This window comes from Podarcis raffonei, chromosome 12 (assembly GCF_027172205.1).
Source record: "Podarcis raffonei isolate rPodRaf1 chromosome 12, rPodRaf1.pri, whole genome shotgun sequence".
Lineage (NCBI taxonomy): Eukaryota > Metazoa > Chordata > Lepidosauria > Squamata > Lacertidae > Podarcis > Podarcis raffonei.
The window spans coordinates 36,227,949-36,254,895 of NC_070613.1; the positions used below are offsets into that span (position 1 = coordinate 36,227,949).

At 45.7% G+C, this 26,947-nt stretch overlaps 1 protein-coding gene across 3 annotated transcripts in view; it reads left to right on the plus strand.

Annotated features, from left to right (window-relative positions):
- The window catches only part of SNX10 (sorting nexin 10), a 47,224-nt gene that overhangs the window by 8,872 nt on the left and 11,405 nt on the right, over positions 1-26,947 (plus strand). Inside the window, exons 3-6 of one of the 3 annotated variants that reach the window (XM_053410016.1) lie at positions 6,313-6,361; positions 19,169-19,255; positions 22,933-23,033; positions 25,072-25,170. In XM_053410016.1, the coding sequence (XP_053265991.1) occupies positions 6,338-6,361; positions 19,169-19,255; positions 22,933-23,033; positions 25,072-25,170 (311 nt within the window). In that variant the 5' untranslated portion in view covers positions 6,313-6,337. The remainder of the gene's footprint in view (positions 1-6,312; positions 6,362-19,168; positions 19,256-22,932; positions 23,034-25,071; positions 25,171-26,947) is intronic. The other 2 variants (XM_053410017.1, XM_053410018.1) reach the window with 2 other exon arrangements.

Consider the following 26,947-nt stretch of genomic DNA (forward strand, 5'->3'; position numbering starts at 1 on the left):
CCACTGAGAGGGAGGTGTTCTGGCACATGACATTGCTGCTCATCTTCCTGGCCCCCCCCAGCAACACTTTGAGGAGTGCCCTGATGGAGGAGTGTGTGTGTGTTTGGTGGGATGGGGTGGTGGACAATTCCTGTTTTGCCTCGGGTGGCAAAATAGGATGTGCCACCCCTGGGAGCCACTATCGCAGCATCTCCTCTTTCCACAGAAAGATATTGGGAAGAGCATTCCGATGGTTAAGAGCTGTTCAGACTTGCCTTGGAAGGTGGCAGGCTGTCCTTCATTGGATATTTTTAAATACAGTTGGGATGTTAGGGATTCTTTCGCTGTGATTCCTGCATTGGGGGGAGATGACCCGTTGGGTCACTTCCCGCTCTACAGTTCTAGGATTCTATCTATCTATGGTTTTGTACAACCTCCCTGCTCTTATGTTAAGCTGCTCACCTAAGTAGACCTCTTCTTCAAGGAGCTCAAGGTGATGTCCCCCCGCCTCTCAATTTTGTCCTCACAACAACTCTGTGAGGTGGGCCTTATCTAAGATGTTCAAGATGGTATATACATGGTTCTAACCTCCTCATTTAATTCCCACAATAGCCCTAAGAGGTAGGCTAGGCTGAGGCAATGACTGGCCCAAGGGCACTCAGTGGGCTTCCTGGCTGAGTGGAGATTTGAACCCTGGCCTCCTAGGCTCTAGTCAAACACTCTAACCATTACTCCACCTGCTCAAAAACCTAGATCCTGCTCCAGTCAGGCAGGTATCAGACATCAATATAAGCTTAATTTCAGTCCAAAAGCCAAAATATGTTATCTGTTAGTGATTTACTTTATCTCATCTTGCTAGATGTTCAGCAGAGATTAAGGTGAGGCAAAATCACTAATGTGTGAGTCAGCGGTAGTGGTAAGAGGAAAATGTTAATGCGTGTGCATTCCTGGGTGGTTTTTCTCACCTGTCTCTACCATTTGATTTTCGCGGGAGAAAATTAATTTCTCCCCTATTCTCATACTCCATTTAGAAAGAAGAAAAACAAGACACAGGGATTGAATCTCATGTTAGGCATACTCAGAGAAGACTTGTTGAAATGAAAGAACAAGAGTAACTTAGGTTTATTAATTCCACTGGGTCTACTCTTGAGTAAAACTTAGTTGGCTCCAATGCATTTCATTATGTAAGAAAGAATCCTATTTACTAAAAGTCTGACTAAGTTTCCGGAAAAGAAAAACATTGTGACACTGTTCCAATGAATATCCTGGTTTTCTTTTCCAGCTTCTTTTGCCTCCGGGTTAAACTCAGTAGTCAGTCATTTTGCATGTGCACAACAACAACAATTAACTCCTGGGTAACTACCAAAGGAATGTGTGAGTGCCAATTGCCCGTGTGTCAGGTGGATGCATGATAATGAATCAGATCATCCTTTTAGTATCTTTGGGCGGAGATAGTGTGTTGAGAAATGGAAGTGTCGTTTAGCCAAAAAAATTATTTTGCCAGGGGTTCCAAAAACAACATCCTGGAATGTTGTAAGAGTTGTTTGTCTTCGAAGGATTTTCACAAAGCCTTTTAGCCCTTGCCCGACCGGTGTGGCGTGGGATTCATTTTCTGTTCCAACTTTTAGCAAGCGGGAAGTTCAAGCTGTACATGTGCTCAGGAAATGCATAAAGAGAATTGCACTGGCATGTTTAGAAACAAGTGGAACACACCCCACCAATGTAAATAAATAAGTTATTATAATGACAATTAACTCCTTCTAATTATTCATTAAACAATTCACAGTGGTACCTCGGGTTACATATGCTTCGGGTTACATATGCTTCAGGTTACAGACTCCGCTAACCCAGAAATAGTACCTCGGGTTAAGAACTTTGCTTCAGGATGAGAACAGAAATCGTGCTCCGGTGGCGTGACAGCTGTGGGAGGCCCCATTAGCTAAAGTGGTGCTTCAGGTTAAGAACAGTTTCAGGTTAAGAACGGACCTCTGGAACGAATTAAGTATGTAACCAGAGGTACCACTGTATTGCATTTCTACTCCTTTCCTTCAAGAAGACAGGCATTGCCCTTCCACTAGATCTTCTCGGCAGTGGTCCTGGTGGGTAGGTTTGGCTGAGAGATAGTGACTTTTGTAGTGTGGTTTGTGACTGTGTGAGAATTTGAACCTGGGTCTCTCTCCAGTCCTTGCCCATCACTCTCTAACCCTAAGGATTACCCTTGAGGGGGCACTGAAAAATTGGAGAAGGTGGGCATTTATTGCAAAAGAAAAGGAGCAGGGACTGAGCAACGGGAGCTCACCCCGTCGCGGGGATTCGAACCACCGACCTTCTGACTGGCAAGTCCTAGGCTCTGTGATTTAACCCACAGTGCCACCCGTGTCCATCTTACCTTTATAGGTAACCAATAATTATGTCTGAGGCCACATCTGCACCAATACATTTAAAGCACTACTGTACTGCTTTGACCAGTCCTGCCTTCCCCAAAGAATCCCAAACCGGAGTGGTGTAGTGGTTAAAGTTTTTGACTAAGACCTGGGAGGCCAGGGTTCAAATCCCCGCTCTGCCATGAAGCTATCTGCAATTGCTAAACTTGGAAGGATAGGAATCCTGTGCTAGCCTCCACCCACCATTCAAATGCAAAAGAGAGCGGCCTAACCCCGAACTTCATTGAGCTATGGTTCATTGAGCTAAATTCATTGAGCTATGGAAGGATCTCTCAATCTCCCTATATCCTTATGTAATCAGGGCAACTTACTTCAAGTCTTTAACCAGCAATACCAAGAGCCCTGAGCTTGTCTGTCACCACCCTCACCCCCAAGAACCAAACATACCCATTGATTGACGCTGTCCGCTTTAAACTGTTTACAGTACTGAATTTTACATTGTTGTAACCTGCCCTGGCACCTGATGTTAAAAGGGCTGGTAATGAATTCAGTACATTATACCCATGACGATATTGTTCCTCTGGCATCTCTTTGTTCCATTGTAAAACTGTGTACAGCAGATTATCCTTGTTCTTGTTTCCAGTCACTATAACTTCTTCTGAACCCATGAAGTGAGCGTGCTTTGAGGAGAGGTCTTCCTAGCATTCTCAGTGCCCGATGAGAACGGTCTCAAAACTCTTAGAAGGCCATTGAAGAAGAGGCCTGATATCAAGGCTGTTTATTTATTTAGTACATTTACACCCCACCTTTTCTTCCAAGAACCTGAAGGTGACATACATGGTTCTCACCTCTCCCCCCCCTTTTTAAAAAAATCCTCACAACGACTTTGTGAGGTAGGTTAGGCTGAGAGGCAGGGACTATCAGAGGGCCCGGAGGCCAGCTGGCTAGCCCCATCTGGGCCGCCTCCTTCCAGTCTTCCTGCTTCGAAGACCACCAGCATCTGTTCCGACGTAAACCAGCGACCCAGACTTCAAAGCCAGGCACACTATCAGCAGAGCGAACTGCGCACGCAGAATAGGCGTGAGGCTTGTGAAAGCATACTACAACTACAGATTTATTAATCATAAATCAGGGCAAAGAAACATGTCTCTCTCTCTCTCTCGTCTTCTGAGAGAGAACGGGAAAAGCAAAAGCTATACACACAACGGAAGTTCCCAGCAAGCTGTGCTGGAATGTAAACAGACATGTGACGCGCAACAGTTCCACACGTCTGCTCCTTAAGGTCGAATAGAAATGTTAACAGGGAATGTCCCAAGATCACACAGCAAGCTGCATGCCTGAGTGGGGATTCAAACCCTGGTCTCCCGGGCCATAATCCAACCATCCAGAGATGGAAAATAACCGGGTGCCAGTCACATTTCATGACAGGCCCAAGCAGCCTTTTGCAAGGAGTTGGAGATGTCTGGTCACCACATTTTGGCCACTAGCATCTTTATCTGGCTAGCTGGCGCAGCTGCCAGGCAGCTGTCTTGTGGGGCGGCACGGCACCAAACGAAACACGCTTTTTGGTTCTGCGCAAGCCAATTGATTTGCGCAGGAGCTTGGCACCCAAAAACAGCTGCATAGATCAGCTGGTCTGTGGGGCACTTAGGCATTCCATTGTGGTGACTGAAGCCGAGGTTTAAGTTGCCATTTGGCTCCCAGCTTTTAAATCTCAGTTTCTAACACTGTAACCATCAGACCACACACTGTCTCTCGCATCTTGTTTTTCAGCATAGCCAAACAGATGCCTCTGAGAAGCCTATAGGCAGGACATTTCTGCCTAGCAGATCCCTTTTACTGCGTGTTAAGAATGTCCAATACCCATTTCCTAGATCTGCATGCTTTTTGAGAGCCGACTTGCAGGGCAGCTCTGTGCCTTGGCTTTGCTCCTGGAAAACCCTGACTTTATGCCTCTTCTGGTGCTCCTGTACACCAGACTCTTACAGCAGACCTTTCCAAACTGTGTGTTGGCTGCATTGTTCAGGTGTGTCGCACGAACACTCCCCACGCAGCTCTCAGGGCTTGAAAGGGGTTACTTTAACCCAGGCATAGGCAAACTCAGCCCTCCCAAGATGTTTTGGGACTACAACTCCCATGATCCCTAGCTAACAGGTCCAGTGGTCAGGGATGATGGGAATTGTAGTCCCAAAACATCTGGAGGGCCGAGTTTGCCTATGCCTAGCTTAACCTCTGGTTGGCTAGTAAAACTGAATTACTGTGTCACGAAATGATGCATGTCTAAAAAGTGTGTCATCAACATGAAAAGTTTGGAAAGATCTGTCTAACAGGAATATGTCTGCTGCCTTCATCTCACCTACTTGTGCTGGACCCCTGAAGAGGCGCCAAATGACAGAATCAACAGCCTTCTCATTTGTTGCTCTTACCCATTTCTCGGCGCAACACCCGTGACTTTATTTTAAGCCTCTGTTTTCCTATGCTGTTCTTTCGACTTCATTAACTCCTGCACCCAGCTGCAAACGGGCAAGAGTGTGCTTGATCCCTTCAGAGCTTGTTCCTAAGTACACATGCATTAAGCCCGCATTTGCAAAGAGCACAACAGAAGACTCATGCAGAAAAGCTTTCTGCCCTGCCCAAATTGCCCTGTAGCTTGAAAAACAGCTGATCAGTATTTAAAGTGGCCTATTCCCAGGCTCATCTGATGTTGAAAGGAAGCCCCGTTATGTGGTCTTCCCTAAGAAAGTTGCAAAACTGTGAAAAGTTTCTTCTTTTGGTGATTGCTTCAGGCTTTGTCTGGGCCCACGCTGAACTTCCTGATTCTCAACTTTGGGCAATGGGATAAGAATACTGAGGAAGGAAATGCCTTGCCCAGTATTTTCATAAAGATTGTGAGTTATTTTGGAATTGCCAAAATGTTACATAATTTTCTTCCACCATTGAATAATAAAAGAAAACAAGAGTCAATTGGTTGCCACATCTCGGCGTGCAGAGTCCCTTTTCATTTTTTGCAGCAGAAAGTGTCACTGTCAGCACACTCTTGGAAATTCCTTCCTCATCCTGTGCCCAAGGTTGTGTCGATCAGCTATATGTAAGCAGTGCGGGGTTTTGCACCATGTAAACATCGCTTTTTAAATGACCTTCCTTAAACTGCATAAATTCAGTTCATTATTATGAATGAGGGAAGTGGCTTCTTGGAAATGTTCTCATCGGTGGTCAAGGGGGAAACAGCCATCTAAAAGATGCTTTTTAACAGCATGGCTTTATCAGGAGCATGGAATGAAATTTGAGAAGTACCGTAGATTGGCTCTAGAAATCCTATAAAGTGGCAGAGTTGCTCTCTTTCTCTCCCCTGAACCTCATAGTGCCCTTGACCTCCCATAAGGAGTAGATCCTGCCACAGTTCAAGGAACAAGTTTTTTTCTCAGCAATGCACCTTACCTTATGTCAGAGAACCATAGTTAACTTCCACAAGCGGAACACAACAGAAGAGGCTGTAGAAAGGTACAGGGAAGGCTTAATTAAGCACATCTCTTGAAGACCCTTGCAAGGCTAATGCAATTTTAGGCTACATTAATAAGACCATCAGGAAGCTCTTCCAGTGCTTGACCCAAATCTACCCTTCTATTAGACCTGACCCTGTCCTCTGGGGCACAAGGGAACAAGTCTGTGCCCTCTTCTGTGTGTCAACCATGCAGCTATTTGAAGAATGCCGTCATGTTCCTCCTTCAACCTTTCCTTCTCCAGGCTAAAGATACTCAGTTCTTTCCATTGTTGCTCATAAGAATTGCTTTCCGTTGCCCTGCTTGTTATTGTTGCCTTCCTCTGAACCCATTTCCATTTGGACAAAAAGATCACATTCTGTACAGCTCAGTGGTAGTAGCAGTAGTTTTTGTTGTTGTTAATCCATTTTCAATGTTAATTACTTAAGCTTGCCACTTTTATTTTTTAGATAGACTTCACATGCAGTTTGCAAGATGACGCCAAAGCATGAAAAACAGGTAAGTGCCTCAATTTGTGTGTGTGTTGCTTTCTTAGTTTGGAAGGGGGTGTTTTCCTAGAAATATGGAACTTTGTTTTATACTACTAAAAGCAGAAATGTTCTGCAAAAATGCTTCTGCGTTGATCAGCCACTATTCAGCGAACAGCTTTCACCTTGGGTGTGACTATATCACCAACCAGCACTGAGTAAACAGGGCAGATTATATCTGGGGTAGCATCTTAGGAGACGAAGTAGGTTGTGTAATTGCTGGAATGAAGAGATGGCAGAAATAGTCCCCCTGGCTTGTATGTTGTAATGCGGCGCATGGGGGAAGTCCCAAGTATCTGGCTCTTTTGCAAGCAGGGGTCACAACGAAATGCAATTCTGCTGACATAGGCTGTTCCTCAGTGCTTGGAAGCAAGTTTGGGAGACCTTTGACCTTTCAGATGCTGCTGAACTACAGCTCACATCATCCCTGGGCATTGGCCATGGTCACTGAGGTTGATGGGAGTTGTAGTTCAGGACAGCCAAAGGTTCCCCACCTCTGGCTTATAAGAGCCATGTGTACAGACTGGCTCCTAGACAGGAGTTGACGCCTGCTACGCTCCTCCTTGGTCCTTTTAGCTCAGCGTGACATGGCAGCTAAGCCAAGGTTAGACTCAGAGTGTCGTCCAACCTAAGGATTGTGGTTAAGGAGGGGAGACCTTAACTGCGATCCCAGATTCTTGGATCTCGTACTAAGCCAACCTTTGGCTCAGCTGCTATGCTGTGTTGAGCTAAAAGGACCAGTGATGGGAGCGAGCCAGCAGTAAATTACACCAAGTTGGAGTTAACCATTAGCAAAAACAGGATCTGCACAGGAGGGTTAGGCCTAATGAGCACAGCAACTCATCTCCAGCAGGACTTGCCCCCAAAGCAGTTGTGGAGACTGAAGGTGCCCGACTTCCCACAGCTGCTTAACTCCCCTCCTCTTCAGGGTTTTCCCCACCCAAGCAATCTGAGATTGCGCCTGTGTGAAGCTAGCATCTCAGCTCTTTTCATGCCTCTCCTGGTTCTGTGAGACCAGGGGGGCTTGTTGCAGCAGGAGGGAGAGACACATGTGCCTCTTCTCTGCCTCTTGGCTTCCCTCCTTTCCTCCTTCTCATTCTGGACTTCTCTCTGCCACAGACTTTCCCCCCACTCAGTAAACCCTGCTACCTCTTCAGCTTCCGACACCACCTCCTCCCAGTCTGCTCCCGCTTCTCCCTCTGACCACTCATTGCTGTCCCATTCCCCGAGCTCTGAGCCTTCGCCAGCTGGTTTCTCTGCATCCAACCAGTCCGTGACAACCAGGGAGGAGCAAATGGGCTGCAAACTCCTCCCCCAGGACCTAGCTCATTCACACTGAGCCATGGTTTAGTGTGAGACAGTAGTTGTGTTCACACTAAACCATGGTTTGGCGTGAACACAACTACTGTCTCACAGCCTAATACATCTCAAAGGATTGTGAAGATAAAAGAGGGGGCCATGCATATCACATCAAACTCCTTAAGGGAAATATTGTCAATGAATGCATCTCATGCTTCTGCACAATCACGGCATGTGCACCCTCTGGCTTATCCTGAGTCAGGTCATTCATTCATGTAGATCAGCGCTGTTTCCATTGATTGACAGAGGGTCTGTAGTCCCTAGAACGAGGTCATTCTCAGCTTGACTTCTTAACATCCTGCTAACTGGAGACTTGGGGGGCTGCGTGTGTGCTCTCCCACTGATCGGCGGCCCTCCTAATTGTCGCCAACATTGCTCTCACATGGGCTTTAACGAAGAGGAAATCAGGAGCTTCGTTTCCCTCGTCAAAACAATTTTGTGTGTGCAAATAAGCCCACAAGGAGGAGTTCCAAGTTGCCCTTGTTAAATGTTTGGGGGCAGGCAAAGCCAACAGCCTTTAAAATGCAGAAGCCCTGTTACGTTATTGCTGATGGATCTTCCCATTAAAAAGGCATTGGAATCGAGGCACAGTGGCATTAAGAAGAATTTGTAGTTCATTCATGCAAGCACAAATGTAGAAATAATACGTCTTTATATGGGCCTGGTGAGTTTGTTTTTTAATGAGCCCAAACCAAACGGACACTTGGGTTCAATGAGACAGAACCAAAATCACATGCTGCTAATGGCAAATAATGTGGTTATAATTGTATACGGAGCGACACCTTGATGTTTCTAAGCATCTTTAGGGCTAATGTTAGGGACATAACAATGCCAATTTATTGTGAGCTGTTGGTTCAGTGAATGAAAGTTAGCATGAAAAACAGCTGTCTGTCTTTTAAAGTGGGTGGGGGATCTCAGGCCCCAGGTCCTCTCCAAGCCACACTTTGAGACCCGCTCCAAACCACAGCTCCTTTCTAGCCAGTATACCTGTAGGAGTGTCTCCACCCCCATCGTTCAGGCTGGACACTGAGGTCCAGCTCCAAGGGCCTTCTGGTGGTTCCCTCACTGTGAGAAGTGAGGTTACAGGGAACCAGGCAGAGGGCCTTCTCGGTGGTGGCGCCTGCCCTGTGGAGCTCCCTCCTACCAGATGTCAAGGAAATAAACAACTGTCTGTCTTTTAGAAGACATATGAAGGCAGCCCTGTTTAGGGAAGTTTTAAATGTTTGATATTTTATTGTATTTTAAATTTTTGGTTGGAAGCCGCCCAGAGTGGCTGAGGAAACGCAGCCAGATGGGTGGGGTATAAATAATAAATTCTTATTATTGCCACACCCTTCCCTCCCAGCCTTTCTGCCCTCTGAGTGTTTTTGCTTGATTGAAATGTCTCCTGGAACTCATGCTTCTTGCTTGTCTGGCAGGAAGATAAGGGAGAGTCATAGGGCCTCATAAGAGAGAGTCGTAAAAACAAACCTACCAAGATGAAATTTACATGTTCTGCACCCACCCTTGCCTCTGGCCCCTAACTCCCAGAATGTCCTCAAGGCAGCACAGTCCCCAGGCTGCAAAAGATTACTGTATTTTGAGGGAAGCAGGAATTTTTAACTTTCGCTTTTCATTTGAGGTCCTGCTCATTAGTGGCAAGCTTGTGGGGAAATAATTGACATGGAATCCACAAAGGGAGTTGCTCTTTGTACAGCAGGTGTAGTTTGGGGAAGTTAGCAAATTTGAAAATTGCCTGAGAGATGGGTTGCCACTTCTCCAATCCGTTTCAGTGGGCTGCTGCTTAGCTGGCCAGTCCACTTCCCTCTGCTCTGCTGTTCTCACACCCCATCCCCCAATATATTGACCTCCAACTGGTGACATGCTAGGCGTTCCACCCCCCCCCTTCTTGTCCACTTTTTGGTAGAGAAACACCCCCTGGCTTGATTGGGAATTGGGCTTGGTAAACGGGAAGTCGAGAAAAAGTAAATAGTTTGGATTGCTCCAGATTGTGCCTCCAGTGATCTTAGGAGTGCGCTGAAGTCTGCGCATTTTCTCTTTTTAAAAAATATATTTTTATTAAATATTTCTTAGTTTACAAAAATATGTGCATTGTTTCTTTTTTCAAGTTGTATTTTCTACAGATCAGATTCGTTTGTAGTGAGACATTAGTGTTGTATGCATTATTAGCTTAGGAAGAAAAGAAGGGGAAGGTGGCGAGTGGGAGTGGGGTCAGGTGGTCATGCTTCTATTCTTCTACTCAGTGTATGTGTGGGGTTTTGTGTCAGCATCACTTGTATGCGTTCTCTTACTACTGTATTCACTTGTTATATTTCCTTGGTGGGGAGAGAGGTTGGGGGTGGCCAAGGGTGTGATTAGTTGTCTTTGGTTGGCTGTAGTGAGATTTGTTTTTGTGTGTGAGTGGGGGTGTGTGTGTTTGTGTGTGTGTGTGTGTGTGTGTGTGTGTATTTTTGGATCAGGTGAGCCAGATTGATTCTCATGCTGTTGACGGATTCTTTATTGTCTTGTTGGGCTATGTATGTGATAAAGAGGAACCATATTGGGGTGAAGGCATCTTCTTCTATTTGTCCCCATGTCAGTTTCAGTTTACAGTAGCTTGGTTCTCGAACGCCTTGTGACTTGAACGTTTTGGTTCCCAAACGCCGCAAACCTGGAAGTGAGTGTTCCGGTTTGTGAACTTTCTTTGGAACCCGAACGTCCGGCGCGGCTTCCATGGCTTCCGAGTGAGTGTATGAAGCTCCTGCAGCCAATTGGAAGCTGTGCTTTGGTTTTCGAATGTTTTCGGAAGTCAAACAGACTTCCAGAATGGATTCCGTTCAAGAACCAAGGTACAGTGGTACCTTGGGTTACATATGCTTCAGGTTACATATGCTTCAGGTTACAGACTCCACTAACCCAGAAATAGTACCTCGGGTTAAGAACTTTGCTTCAGGATGAGAACAGAAATCATGCTGCGGGGGCAGCGGGAGGCCCCATTAGGTAAAGTGGTGCTTCAGGTTAAAAACAGTTTCAGGTTAAGAATGGACCTCTGGAACGAATTAAGTACTTAAACCGAGGTACCACTGTACGGCTCTATTGGTTAATTTTTCCAATAAGGCTGTTTCCCATACTATGTGATACCATTGGTCCATGCTTAACTCCTGACGGGTCTCTCCAGTGTCTGACTATGATGCTTCTGGCTGCTGAGAGTAGGTGGGTTATGAGCTCTTTATAATGTGAGCGGGCATTATTATCTTGGAAGATATTTAGTAGGGCCCATTCTGGGGTGACTTCTAATACTTGCTTAGTTATCTTGCATATTTCTTGTATGACTGATGTCCAGAAGAGTTGGATTTCGGGACATTCCCACCACATGTGGAGGTATGTGCCTGTGGAGGTGCATCCTCTCCTGGAGTCTGCACATTTTCTAACTGGCTGCCAATTATCCAAAATCTGACTACGAGTTTTCCAGTTTCTGGAGCCTGCCTTGTGCTGTCCCTGCCGCTGACCTGGCAGCGGTTGCGGCAAGGCAAACCCACTGCTTTGCTCTGTTCTGTCCCTGATGTGTCTCCCTACTATGGCAGTACTACAGCAGGTCGCAGGGAAAATGTAATTTTCTCAGGGCTCAGGTGCCATGGCCTGGGGAAATTATATCTTTCAGGGTACCAAAAGCTAGGCTTCTTGGTGTGGCCTCAGTTGGCAGAGAATAACTTCTCCTGGCTACCCAAAAGTTTCATATCTGAGTCGTTTTGAACTTGGGTCTGCTTGATTCAGTTGCATAACTCTGCCCATTATTATATCCCTTCAGCTGCTAGGGGAAGATGAGGCGGCAGCTAGTTCTGTTTTTCCCCATTGCTAATTGCTTTCTCAGACTGCTCAGCAGTTTGTAGCTCCATGAATCTGCAAAACACAAGTCTATGTATCATCTGTTGTTTCCTTCTTCCATTTCTTATAATGCTTACTCACTGCAAATTTAATATTCTTCCTGGTGTTATTTTTCCGGTGTGTGTGTGTGTATAGCCATAGAATACTAATTTTAACATTCTAGTCCAGTGTTTCCCAAACTTTGGGCTCCAGCTGTTTTTGGACTACAGGGCCCATCATCCCTGACCACTCGTCCTGCTAGCTAGAGATGTAGTCCAAAAACAGCTGAAGACTCAGGTTTGCAAAACACTGTTCTAGATTGTCACTTAGCTGTTCTTGCTGCTTATAGTCATAGATCAGCACTGAGGAACCTGTGTGGCCCTCCAGATATTGTCGGACTACAACTCCCATCATCCCTGGCTAGGACTGTTAGGAGAAGGAGAGCCATTGTTTCTGCATCTCTGCCATAGATGCATAATCATCCAGAGAGCTCCTCAGCAAAAGTGTGTGTTGTTCTGAGTGCTTGTTCCAGAACATGGGTTTTCTCGAAGCACAGAATGGCAACCATCTTTCTCTCCATCCCTTCATGGATTTCACAGCCTTGCTAAAATCGTTGTAGCAATAGTGGGAATAGTGTGCTAACCTCTATTTCCTTAGAAGACTGGGGAAGCAAGGCAGGAGGGGAATTCCTCTTGAGTAACAAAGAATTTAAAATACCACCTCACTTCTGCCCCCTCTCCCCATTTGGGTATTGCTGATTGCCACCATTCAGTTCATTTGCAAAACCTCGTTTTTATATTAGGTACTGCAATTTATGGCAAATAAAATAATCAACCAAGGTCATGCAAATATATTCTGTATTCATTTTACGAAAACATTCTAGCTGCCTTTTCTATGCCAAGTGTACTTAAGGTTTAGAGAACTAGTTTGATGTAGCTGTTAGTGCTGGACTAGGACCTGGGAGTGCAGGGTTCAAATCCTTCTCAGCCATGAAGTGAGCCATCCACTATCTCTCAGCTGGACCTACCTCTCAGGTTTATTGTGAGGATAAAATGGGGAGGGTGAAGAGCCGTGTACACCATCTTGAATTCACTGGAGGAAAGGTTTAGGGAAGCTTTTAATGTTTAATAGGTTATTGTATTTTAATATTCTGTTGGAAGCCGCCCAAAGTGGCTGGAGAAACCCAGCCAGATGGGCGGGGTATAAATAATAAATTATTACTATTATTATTATAAATGTAATGCTAGCACTCCCTGTGGTACCTGTCCTAAAAGACCTACGTTGGCTCCCAGTACGTTTCCGAGCACAATTCAAAGTGTTGGTGCTGATCTTTAAAGCCCTAAACAGCCTTGGCCCAGTATACCTGAAAGAGCATCTTCACCCCCATCATTCAGCCCGGATACTGAGGCCCAGCTCTGAGAGCCTTCTGGCGGTTCCCTCACTGTGAGAAGTGAGGTTACAGGGAACCAAGGATAGTGGCACCCGCCCTGTGGAACGCCCTCCCATCAGATGTCAAGGAAATAAACAACTGTCTGACTTTTAGAAGACATCTGAAGGCAGCCCTGTTTAGAGAAGTTTTTAATGTTTGATGTTGTCACTTTTTTATTATTAATATTCTGTTGGGAGCCGCCTAGAGTTGCTGGGGAAACCCAGCCAGATGGGCGGGGTATAAATAAAATATTATTATTATTATTATTATTATTATTATTATTATTATTATTATTATATCATAGTGTGTCTGGCTGCTAACCAGAAGGTTGGTGGGTCAAGTCCATCCAGGGACGGCTGTGGGTAGGATTCCTGCATTGCGCACGGGGTTGGACTAGATGACCCTTGAGGTCCCTTCCAACTCTACAAGTCTATGATTCTAGGAACATCTTAGAAATCATTTCCCTCGTGCTTAAACTGGGCTCTGGAAAGCAACTGGAGCCAACAAGATTCCTCAAGGAAAAACTCTCAAATGACCAGTTTGGTAGTCCCAGTAAAGATATTGCCTAGCTGTTTAATACCCCTCTTAAACCATTGCCAAATATTTTTAGCAAACAGGCAGCATGTTATTTGGTTTACCAGTACCAGGATGTCTGTGTCACCAAGAAGGTTTTTGTGAATCTCCACTGTTAAGTACATAATTATCTGCATTGTCTGCATTTCATTTCCCTCTGACCTCACTTTTTTTGCACAATATTTTCCCCTCCCCAAATCATGTCTGTACCTATAACTCAGGATGTACCTATAACTCAGGATAACATTCGATCCACCTGATGAAGTGGAACCCATGCACAATCAGTTGGTTAGACTTTGTTGTTGTTGTTGTTTAGCCGTGTCCGACTCTTCGTGACCCCGTGGACCAGAGCACACCAGGCACTCCTGTCTTCCACTGCCTCCCGCAGTTTGGTCAAATTCATTTTGCTAGCTTCAAGAACACTGTCCAACCATCTCATCCTCTGTAGTCCCCTTCTCCTTGTGCCCTCCATCTTTCCCAACATCAGTGTCTTCTCCAGGGAGTCTTCTCTTCTCATGAGGTGGCCAAAGTATTGGAGCCTCGGCTTCAGGATCTGTCCTTCCAGTGAGCACTCAGGGCTGATTTCCTTCAGAATGGATAGGTTTGATCTTCTTGCAGTCCATGGGACTAGGTGCCTCAAAAGCTATTTCTTGTTTTTTTGCTGCCCAGACTCACTTGGCCACTCTTCTGGAAATCCCTTTCATGTATCTGGTGAAAGGAGGTTGTTGCTTTGGTTAATCTCTTGAGAAGCCACAAAAATCCTTTGCTGCTTTTACTGTGCACACTTCTAGAATTCGCTCCCACAGTAAACAGTGACGGCCACCAGCTTGGACAGCTTTGAAAGAGTTTTATCTCACGGAAGATAAGATGTTCAGTTACGTATACTAGTAGCAGACACTGCTAAAATTTGGGGTTGGCTTTTACAGCCCAACTCTCCATCAAAGGATTTAAGTGTCCCCTACGTCCATTATCTTTATTTTGCAATAGAATTCCCCCCCCCCCTTGCAAGGAGGCGAAGACACCAAACAAAGGTGTGCAATAAAAATTTATTATTATTATTATTATTATTATTATTATTATTATTATTATTATTGGCTTTTAAAGACTTTAGAAATTGCCCAGCCCCTTCACCAAAGACCACCCAAAGCATTACACACATTATAGAAAGAGGCAAGCTACAACAGTTTAATAATAGTATTATTTATATGCCGCCCATCTGACTGGATTGTCCCAGCCACTCTGGGCGGCTTCCCACAAAAAACAGTAAAACACAATACAAAATCAAGCATTAAAAACTTCCCTGAAATTTGAGATTGTAGCTTGTCTCATGTCTGACAAGATCAATCGGGATAATGGTCACTGATTGTATTACCTGGCCAAGGTGGCCATTCTTTTGAGATGGTAAATACCTTAGTTCTTGAATCCAGACCACAGACCTGCCCTATTCATACACAAAATAAACCCTCAAGAGACAGGATTTGTAAGGGAAAAGAACCACCAGGAGAGGTTTTCCCAGTCTATTTCCTTGGGCAGAGGAAATATTTGGGGTCGTTAAGAGTCAAGATGATGTCAGGATTGCTCTCCTGTGCTATTTCAGACATGTGGTTTATATACATATGTAAGTGTGTTTACCTTGTGCACTTAGGATCACTTGATCACTTGACCTTAGAATTCTTAGAACAACTGAGTACCTGTTGCTGGAAATCACAAATGGGGAAAATGTTTTTGCACCCAGGTCCTGCTCCCAGGCTTTCTGAGAAGCACATTTTCTGACCCTAAGCACATTTACTAGGATATAAGCCCTTTTAAACACACTAGGACTTTCTTCTGTGTAAACGTGTGTAGGATTTTGCTGTAAAATTGTATTTCTTAAGAAGGTAGTCTTTAAAAAAAGAAGAAGTAGATCTGTTGCTTGTTTAAGCACTGGATATGGGAGAGTGCGAAGGACAAAGGATCAAGGTAAGAGAGAAAGCAGAGAGAGAGAGAGTAAATACAGAAACAAAAAGCTGCCCAGCCTACCAGCAATAAAAACAACATGTATGAAAGAGAAAATACCTAGCTAGGGCCCTTTGAAATGAAATGGGGAAATTCCAAGGAGAAAATCCCTCTGTGTGTTTTTCCATAATGTGTTACCTGGTGTGGTTTCCTGCATTTTTCAACTCAAGCTAAAACTTCATACAGCAATAGCGAAGGTTGACAAGTGGTATTGGGGTCTTCCTCCGGCGGGTGAAGGCACTGCCTGTCTAGGAAGGCAAAGGCTGGCTGCACTTCTTCTGCTCTGTGGTTTGTTCTCTATGATGCAGTTGTGGTCGGTGTGGGGTGGGCGGGTGCCAGTGCTCACCTGATCGTCCCATCACTGGCATCGCTGTATCTTACTGAGAGGTGGAGGAGCGAGGTGGCAGCAGGGTCCGTGTTGTGCAATCTCACCATCAGGAGCACTGGTGGGTTTACACCATGCTAACCTTCCCTGTCTCTTGGGTAAGGCATAGCAACTCCCATGATGGGAGGTCAGGTAAGGGGGAAGAGTGTTGTGCAAAAATAGAGCCGTTGTAAGTTGTATGTAAGTCATAAGCCAAAACATTGCCCATTACAGTGGAACTTCGGTTTTCGAGTGTCTGGGAAGCGGAAGAATTTGGAACACGAACGCCGAAAACCCAGAAGTAATCGCTTCTATTTTCGAATGTGCCTTGGAAGTCAAACGGCTTCCACTGCATGTTTTTCCATTTTTTCAATGGATTTTGCCAACCACCCATGGATCCTTGGTTTTCAAACGTTTCGGAAGTCGAACGGTCTTCCGGAACGGATTACATTCGAAAAGCAAGGTTCTACTGTACCATGATTTGGCAGAAGCTTTCTTGGTTAACCTAGAGCATTAGGCTAACATTCAGATTGGTTTTATATTTGAAAAGCAAAATACCTTTCTCTCTCTCTCTCTCTCTCTCTCTTTCTTTCTTTCTTTTTTTCTTTCTTTCTTTCTTTCTTTCTTTCTTTCTTTCTTTCTTTCTTTCTTTCTTTCATTGTGCTGGGGAAAAGGCATAGAAGCCTTTGACAGTGTTCTGGTTTGTCATGTAAATAACAGTTGAATTGTCCCTCTTGCTTCATCTGGACTTTCCCTTTAGATAACGTGAAGCCAGATCATTTAAATAAAAAGGTTGGGCCTGCCAAGATTAACTAAAAGTCTGTGGCCTCCAGGCAAAGGTTTCTTTTGATCTCCTGCCCCCTCACCCACACACATCCCAATTATCTTTTGTTTTCTTCAATGAGGCAATTTGTGGGTGAGCAATTATATCCACAAACTGGTAGGTTTGAGCACTAAACTCAAAGCTCAAAGAACGGACTTCGCCCTGATATGAGAATATGGATAACGTTTTCATGCGCTGAAAGGAATCTGTTTTTCACTGGGTTTTTCTCAAACTGTGGCCCGGAAAGGTGTGTGGGGATGGAAACCCAGAGGGGAATAGTAGCATCTAGAACAGGCATAGGCAAACTCGGCCCTCCAGATGCTTTGGGACTACAACTCCCATCATCCCTAGCTAACAGGACCAGTGGTCAGGGATGATGGGAATTGTAGTCTCAAAACATCTGGAGGGCTGAGTTTGCCTGTGCCTGATCTAGAAGCAGATGGGGCCTTACCCCTCCAAGACCTCCGTAAATTTCAACGGAATTTATATTGCCCTTTCCTGGGGAACTGCCTCTGTACCAGCCTCTTACTTGCTCACAGGAGCTGAGATGGCTTTTCACCAAAGGGACTAAATTCTGTACAGTTGATGGAGTTTAACAAATGTTATGGGGTTCAGTATGGGCCGGCTCAGCATTGCCATTCAGGATCACCAAAAATAGAGGATCTGGTACGCTTTTTATTGGGGTGTCCTTTCTATTGAGATCTGAGGATCTGCTACCTTGAGCCCCTTAGTGTTGGAATTACTAATAACAGCTCTCCTTTCAGCATTCTTTCTGTATTTTTATCTTGTGAACTGCTTTGAGATCTTTGGATGACGGGTGATCTATAAACCATCACCACGACCACCACCACCATCATCAATGTGTATTGGCCATAGAAGATTATTATGTGACATTTAGGACTGTGAAATTTGTTCCATTGGCTGTAGGGAGGCGGAAGACACTTGCCATTTGAGATGATAATGAATGTTAAGACATGTTGATCAGTAGTAATAGAATAATTTTAATGATATTTCAGTATAGTTCAAAGTATTTTGTATGCACCTGCTTTGTTATTACTGTTTTAATGGTATGTGTGAATGGCCTGATTGACTTAACGAGCATTAAGCTTTGTGAATCAGGGCATACAGCGCTGGTGGCACCGTGGTCTAAACACTGAGCCTCTTGGGCTTGCCAATCAGAAGGTCGGCAGTTCAAATCCCTACGATGGGCTGAGCTCCTGTTGTTCTGTCCCAGCTCCTGCCAACCTAGCAGTTTGAAAGCACACCAGTGCAAGTACATAAATAGGTACTGCTGTGGTCGGAAGGTAAACAGTGTTTTTGTGTTCTCTGGTTTCTGTCAGGGTGTTCTGTTGCGCCAGAAGTGGTTTAGTCATACTGGCCACATGACCCGGAAAGCTGTCTGTGGACAAACGCCGGCTCCCTTGACCCGAAAGCGAGATGAGCACCGCAACCCCGTAGTCGCCTTTGACTAGACTTAACCATCCAGGCATCCTTTACCTTTTACCACATGTGTTAGTGCCTATGAAAGAAGGCTCCACTTAACTAGATCTGTTCATTGTCATGTGGGCACTGGTGCTATGCCCAGGATGGGAATGACTCAGAGGTGCAACCTGGCACATATATTACACACCTGGGGCATAGGAAGACTCTTTGGAAGCTTCCTTATGCAGAGTCAGAGCGCTGATTGATCTAGCTCAGTGTTGCCTACACTGGCATCAGCTCTACTGGGTTTCAGACAGGTATATTTCCCGGTCCTGTCTTGTGATGGCAGGGAGTGAACCTGGGACCTTCTGTGTGTGATCTATCACTGAGCTGCAGCCTTCCCCCACAAACCACTGAGCTATGGCCAGGGGAGAGCTAATCCTCATGTTAGAAGAATTTGGGTCTTGTTCCTTTGAACAAATGCTTCTGTTTGAACAAATGCTTTTAAGCCACTGCTTTGCAGTGTCAACCGAGGGCACTCTCTGCTCCTTTGAGTTTCATTCTTCTTAAATTGTTTGCTCAGCAATAGCAACACAGGTGGGCTTTTCTAAGGAGACTCCCCACCTGTTCGGCAGCAGCTGTTGCTGGCATAAACCGGACAGAAAATTCCTGAAACTGTAGCTTAATAATCACACATTGGTTCACTGGAAATACACTACATTATTCAATTTAGAAATTCCCCTTTGGCGAGCTGACAAGTAGTTTTTCCGGACATGTGCCACAGGCAGGATGAGTCATGGCTTTTCATTTTGCTTCCTTATTTCTCCCCCCTCCGGAGCCCTTATTTAAAGCCTGTGACATTAGCTAACGATAACAGAAGTGGCTTGGGAACAGCCTCCTTCAAGACTCTCTTAGAAGAAGGATTCTTAACTTGCATATTCACCACTTTTTCATTATTATGCGCTTGCAGGAATTTGTCACGGTCTTGGTGCGAGACCCTCGGATAAAAAAGGAAGACTCCTGGCATTCACATATAGACTATGAGATCTTCATTCATGTAAGTACACCAGCTACAGGGAAATTGCTTTTGCAGCACTTTTGCCCATGTCCTTTGATCGCTGTGTACACATGCAAACTATGCCTTACAGCGCATGAGACAAGCGGTTTCTTTAAACTGATGTGGGTGTGGGTGTGTGTGCTGACCCCCAGTTCAGGGGCCCGATCAGCCCCTCAAGCCTGTTTTTCTGCCACCTTCCCTCCCAATTCCACCAGTTTTGGTGGCAGCAGGAAAAGGAAAAAATAAAATAAAGGAGACACAGCACTGTGGCAGTCAGTGTCTTGACGCACACAATCCTTTCCCTGAGTTAGTTCTTGGTATGAGCTTTCGTGTGCATGCACACTTCTTCAGATACACTGAAACAGAAGTTGCCAGATCCTTCTATATAGTGAGAAGGTGGGGAGGGGTATTACTCAGAAGGGTGGTGGGAATGGGTGATTGGCAGATAGCTGTGATGAGCCTGTTGACGACTCTTAAGCTCATACCAAGAACTAACTTAGTTGGTCTTTAAGGTGCTACTGGAAGGAAAAAATTTTTTTGTTTTGACTATGGCAGACCAACACGGCTACCTTTCTGTAACTGAATCCTTTCCCTGGTTATCAGCTCTGATGTGATGCTTTTTGTGGCTCCACATGCCCTTGAGGTTTAGCTGTGGTCTCAAGCCTTTAATGTGGCAGGCTCTGACCTGTGGAACTCCTTACCAGTAGAAGTTTGGCTATACAGTCCAGAAAGGGCCTCTGCCAGCCAGTTCTTAACCCAATGGTGTCTGACATTTTTTTATTGCAATGTTGTGTTTTTAGTCTGCGTGCTGCCTTGTGATGTTTTCTACGAAAGTGCCAATTATGCTGCCACCCAGTATAACTGAAGGAGTGTCTCCGCCCCCATCGTTCAGCCCGGACACTGAGGTCCAGCACCGAGGGCCTTCTGGCGGTTTCCTCACTGCGAGAAGTGAAGTTACAGGGAACCAGGCAGAGGGCCTTCTCGGTGGTGGTGCCCGCCCTGTGGAACACCCTCCCGTCAGATGTCAAGGAAATAAACAACTATCTGACTTTTAGAATACATCTGACATTAAAACATTAAAACATCAAACATTAAAACTTCCCTAAACGGGCTGCCTTCAGATGTCTTCTAAAAGTCAGATGGTTGTTTATTTCCTTGGCATCTGATGGGAGGGCGTTCCACAGGGCGGGCACCACTACCGAGAAGGCCCTCTGCCTGACAGATGACCCCTCAACCTCTGTTTAAAAACCTCCAGTGGTGGAGAAGCGACCACCTTTCTTCAGATGCAGAAAGGTATCTGAAGTAAAAAGAATACATTGAGAGTCCTTGGGAGTGTCGTTGTTTTTTCTACTAAAACACAGACAGTTTTATTTAAGTACATAGGGACTCTGTCTTACTCCAGGCCCACACTGGGGAGAGTGCTGTTTCGAATAACTTGATATTTTTGTTAAGGCAGTTTATTATTGGGTAGTTATTGAATCCTGTACCCTAGTTTTACCTGCTTCAGATGTAATGGCCAAGTCTGAAGGCTGCAGCCACCCTTTTGAATTTCACCCTCTTGTCTGAATCCACATACCTGCTCTTTTCCCACACGTCAGTTCTTTTCATCCGCTCCTGGTTTGTGCAAATTACAACTTGCCCAGATCTGATTTCTTGGCATAAATTGGGTGGAAAGGAAGTGTAGCATTATGCACAGAAGTGTCATTTCTGATTGTTCAAGCTGCAGTTTGGAGAATAATCCTAACCCTTCCTTTCTCCCTGTGGTCTGGAGCTTTGATATGTAAGGAGAAATAATCTTCTTGATTTAATCCAGTACGCTAGTGAGACTAGGAAAAGCAATCACATGAGTGATAACACGGGGCATAGTTTCATGAGCAGGTGATGCATTTTATCTTTCAGGCAGCAGTTGGGTGACTGACTTGGTCTCCTGAAGCAGCTATCACTGGCATCTGTGATAATTGCATTGTATTTAATGGAACAGGATAAGGACATTGGTGGAGATATAGGGAAGTACTTAGACTTCTAGGAGTAAGAATCAGGATGTTGGATGGGCTTTAAAAAAAATGTAGACTTTAATAGTTTGGTTCTGTCGCTACACACAACAGCATCCACAGTCTTCCTCAAACATTACATGTAATAATAATAATAATAATAATAATAATAATAATAATAATAATAATTTATTTATACCCCGCCCATCTGGCTGGGCTTCCCCAGCCACTCTGGGCGGCTTCCAAAAAAATATTAAAATACTGTAATACATCAAACATTAAAAGCTTCCCTAAACAGGGCTGCCTTCAGATGTCTTCTAAAAGTCTGGCAGTTGTTGTTCTCTTTGACATCTGGTGGGGGGGGGGAATTCCACAGGGCGGGTGCCACTACCGAGAAAGCCCTCTGCCTGGTTCCCTGTAACTTGGCTTCTCGCAGTGAGGAAACCGCCAGAAGGCCCTTGGTGCTGGACCTCGGTGGTCTGGGTAGAACGATGGGGGTGGAGACGCTCCTTCAGATATACTGGACCGAGGCCGTTTAGGGCTTTAAAGGTCAGCACCAACACTTTGAATTGTGCTCGGAAACGTACTGGGAGCCAACGTAGGTCTTTCAAGACCAGTATTATGTGGTCTTGGCGTCCGCTCCCAGTCACCAGTCTAGCTGCCGTGTTCTGGATTAGTTGTAGTGTCCGGGTCACCTTCAAAGGTAGCCTCATGTAGAGTGCATTGCAGTAGTCCAAGCGGGAGATAACTAGAGCATGCACCACTCTGGCGAGGCAGTCCGCAGGCAGATAGGGTCTCAGCCTACGTACCAGATGGAGCTGGTAAACAGCTGCCCTGGACACAGATTTGACCTGTGCCTCCATGGACAGCTGTGAGTCCAAAATGACTCCCAGACTGCGCACCTGGTCCTTCAGGGGCACAGTTACCCCATTCAGGACCAGGGAATCCTCCACACCTGCCCGCCTCCTGTCCCCCCAAAACAGTACTTCTGTCTTGTTAGGATTCAACCTCAATCAATGTATCAAATTCAATGTATCAAAAGCTGTGGTGGAAACATGGCCTTGTGCTTTAGATGATAATTATTTTAACCTGGCAGTCACATGCAAAGATGTTCCCGTGATCTGATTCAAGGTTCTCCTGGATTCTCTGTTTAACTGTGGATTGCTTGGGACGGGGTTTGCAGATTATGGTCTGGGAACTAAAATCCTCTTTTGGATCAAGAGGATTTCTAGGCCTTGGCAAGTACATCGGCTGAAACCTCCACGTTTTCCACTTGAGTTGCAGCTCCAGCAATTTGCACTATTCTGGCAGTTTTAGAAGGCACTTGTTAGGTGGCACAGAGGCCTGCGGTTAAGAAAGAGGCCTGCTGAGCATTTGCTACCTCGCCACGCCTTGCACTCCTCCTTCTGGCAACTTCTGAAGCTAAGCTGGTGCCGGACATATTGCGCTGCTTTCCTTTGGACCACATCAGCAAGGCTGAGGTCTTGTCATGTGGGCCACCCAAGACCTTCATACAAACTGCCCAGGTTTGCTTCCCAGGAAGCTCACTTTACTGCCGCTAGTGCAGCAGTTTGACTTCACCCCCAGAGGCACACTCCATTGGATGGATGCAAACAACGAAGTTCTTTGGTACTGGGAAGGTGGTGTATCTTCGAGTCACGGTGAACAAGTCCTGTTTCTTTACAGACAAACAGCATGTGCTTTACGAGGAAAACGTCTTGCGTCCGGCGGCGCTTTCGAGAATTCGTGTGGCTTCGCCAGAGACTTCAGAGTAACGCAGCGCTAATGTGAGTCAATGTCCAAACGTTTCTGAAACTCGCTTTATTAAAGCGTACACATAGCTTTTTCCCTCTCCCAGAGGGTAGGTTAAAAACCTCATTTTTTTTCTGAAAGAGTAATCGGAAATATAGCCTTGATCTAGTGCTTTGCGGGGGAAGAAGTGCTTGATCTTTCTCGCCTCCTTGTCAGGACCGGCCCTACTAATAGACAGAGTGAAGCAGCTCCCTCAGCACAGGAGATGTTGGGCTGGGGGAATGGCAATAAAATCCTGGAGGTTGTGCTCTGTGTGCCGCATGCCTTGTCCCCTAGTCTGCTTCCCTCAGGGCAATGAAGGGCGTGCTCTGTTTCCAGTGTGGAAATAAGATTCAGATGCCAGTTCAGTTGGCTTTTGCATGCAGGAGGTGCAGGGCTTTTCCTTGTCCTTTGCCTTGGGCAGCAAAATATCTTGGACCAACCCTGCACCAATAATCGGTGTTATATGTTTGCAGGGTAGGGAACGTGGAGAAGAGGGAAGCAAAGGGTTCTATTCAGACCATCCCTGTAGTACCTCTGCCTTTCCCAAGTCTCTTGTGCTATTAATAATATCCTGTATTATTTATGAAGTCCTTGACGTTTCGCTAAGTGCTGTGCAAGGTAAAGGATGCTGAACGTTTTGCTAAGTGCCTGGCAAATAATTAAAACAGATAGGCCTCTGCCAGAACAACTTAACATATTTTTTTTACATGGCACAAAGGAAGGAGAACATTTTGTGGACGAGGTGCAGAGGAAGCTACTACATCAGTCATACATGAGAAGGATACCCACCCGTTCAGCAATGCACATGCAATTCCAGTTTAGTGTGGGTACTGTGGTGTAAACCACTGAGCCTTGGGCTTGCCGATCGGAAGGTCGGCAGTTTGAATCCCCGCGACGGGGTGAGCTCCCGTTGTTCGGTCCCTGCTCCTGCCAACCTAGCAGTTCGAAAGCACACCAGTGCAAGTAGATAAGTAGGTGCCGCTCCGGCAGGAAGGTAAACGGTGTTTCCGTGCGCTGCTCTGGTTTCGCCTAAGTGGCTTAGTCATGCTGGTCACATGACCCAGAAAAACTGTCTGCGGACAAATGCCGGCTCCCCCGGCCAGTAAAGCGAGATGAGCTTCGCAACCCCAGAATTGTCTGTGACTGGACTTAACTGTCAGGGGTCCTTTACCTTTTAATCATGAACAAGCTGTGATTTTTCATTCTCATTTGCTGGCCATAGTTTGTCAATTCAGACATCGCACCAAGCCATAGCTGAGCTCTCCTAACTATGGCTTTGTGTGCTGTCTGAATCGAGCTACTGTTCTTAGGAAGCTGGCTTTGGTCATCGCACAGATAGCACATTCAGAACACTCCTCTGCCGGTGAAACTATGGTCTTGAAAGCACATAGGGCCACCACATCATGGAAGCCAAGAGGTCTGGGTCAGTGCCTGCATAGGCCATGCCTGGGAACCAAACGTATGTCACCTTGTTTTCCAAGATGGAAGAAAGCTGAGATAGCGATGTAAAAAAACCCTAATTGCTGAGGGAAGGAGGAGTAAAGGATAGGAGATATACCGCCATCTAACATTTCATGTATCAAATGAAGGAGAGTGTAGTAGCCCATGGAAGCTGTTGCTGCAGTGTATCAGCTAACATTTAGTTTGCCCCCAAATGGCTCATAGCTTTTGCCACAACAAGCGAACATGGCTGCAACTCTGAAGTTTGCTGTCAAAGTGTGTGGCTATTAGCTTTGCCAGGTGTTAAGTAGTTGCGCATAGAAATCCCAAGTCAGTATTGTTTCATCTTTCTCCATCTGAGTTCAGCAATCCTTTTAACCAGTGCTATTTTTCTGGAAAAAGAGGTGTTCACCAGGAACGCCTCCCTTGTTCTCTTATAATGGCAACGGCGCCCACCTAAGAGGTGCTGAAACTTGAGTTCCGGCTGAAAAAAAAGCCCCGCTTTTAACAAACAAACCAACATAAGCATTTTTATTCATGTTTTTCATTTTGGGCTACTCACGCTTTCTGGTTTGTGTGTGTGTTTTAAAGACAACTTCCAGAACTTCCAGCCCGAACGCCCTTTTTCAACACCAATAACCCCCAACACGTGGACCAGCGCCGACAAGGCTTGCAGCAGTTCCTCCAAAAGTGAGTTCGCTTTCTTCTTCTTCTTCTTCTTCTTCTTCTTCTTCTTCTTCTTCTTCTTCTTCTTCTTCTTTCCGTTTGGTGGTTTTCTTGTTTTAATGAGGTCATTAATTTCCGGGGCCTTCATCCCTTGTACACGACAGCCACCTTGTGGCCACAGTTGTGCATTTGCACAAGCTCCCAGGTAAGGGGCTGCATAATGTGGCTGAGATGCTGAGCACACTGTTTCCATTCCTGTAACGTTTTGTTTACTCTGGGATCCCCTCCCACTTTTACCCTTTGAAGCAGCACTGTGTGTACGTATGTTTTTCTTGAAATATGATACGGTGAAGAAACTAAATTGCCACTCCCTGGTATAAGCTCAACAGACATAAAATAGGCAAGAGGCTTAAATTGTCCTTTTTTGCAGCACAAAGAATATTAAAGCCTTATTTGAATAACGAGGCAGCGTATGTATTGTGTTCGGTATGTATTGTGTTGTGATGAGGATTCCAGCATCAGTGGGAGTTTCACGGCAATAATTGCTCTTTTTTAAATATTAATTTTTATTAGTTTTCCAGATTTTAACAAATCCATCCAAATTATTTAAATTTAATACATTCCCCCCCAAAATAGGTTTCCCACTCCCGTTACAAACATATGTCCATTACATTCCTGATGTTATTGCGTCATTCTTCTTTAACCACCTTCTCAACCTTCTATTATACCGTATTTTTTGCACCATAGGACGCACCGGACAATAGGACGCACCTTGTTTTAGAGGGGGGAGAACAAGAAAAAAAATTCTCCCCCTCTCTGCCCAGCGCCCCTTCAGTGAAGCGGCAGGAGGCGCTGCGCAGAGAGGGGGAGAACTTCCCCCTCTTGTTTTCCCACTCTAAAACAAGGTGCCGTTTAAGGTGCGTTCAGGCGGCTACCTTGGAAGCCTGGAGAGCGAGAGGGGTCGGTGTGCACTGACCCCTCTCGCTCTCCAGGCTTCAGGTTCCTTTCGACCTGCTCTTTGGGGCTGGCGGGGGGAAGCCCACCACCAGCCCCAAAGAGCAGGTCGGGAGCAGCAGAAAGGCGCAGCGGAGAGGCTCCAGCCATAGCCGCGCGTCACCTCTCCAGCCGGGAGAGGGTCACGGGGGGCTTCTTTTGCCCCACGCATGCTCTCCCGGCTGGAGAGGTGGCGCGCGGCTAAAGAGGCTCCTGCCATAGCCGCGCGTCACCTCTCCAGCCGGGAGAGGGTCGCGGGGCTATGGCGTCTTCGCTCCATAGGACGCACACACATTTCCCCTTCATTTTTGAAGGGGAAAAAGTGCGTCCTATAGAGCGAAAAATACGGTAATTGCTTTTTAATGTACCTGCAAATTAGAAGCATAGTCCTCAGATTTCATAAGAACATAAGGCAAACGTGCTGGATCAGGCCAGTAGCCCATCCAGTCTAGCATCCTGTTCTCACAGTAGCCGACTGGATGCCTGTGGGAAACTGCCAAGCAGGACCCGAACACAAGACCCACACTCTCCTCTTCTGTGGCTTCCAGCCAGTGGTATCCAGAAGCGTTGCTGGCTCTGATTGTGGAGGCAGAGCCAAGCCATCATTGGTTGTAGCCATTGAAAGCTTTATTCTGTATGATTTTGTCCAACATTGCCTCCTGTGGCAATGCATTCCACAGCTCAACTATACACTGTGTGAAGCTGTACTCTCAGTTCTGAATCTTCCAGCCTGCAGCTTCTTTGGCTTTCCTTGAGTTCCAGGGTTGTGAGAGAGGGAGAAAAACTCTTCTCTGCCCTCCTTCTGCAT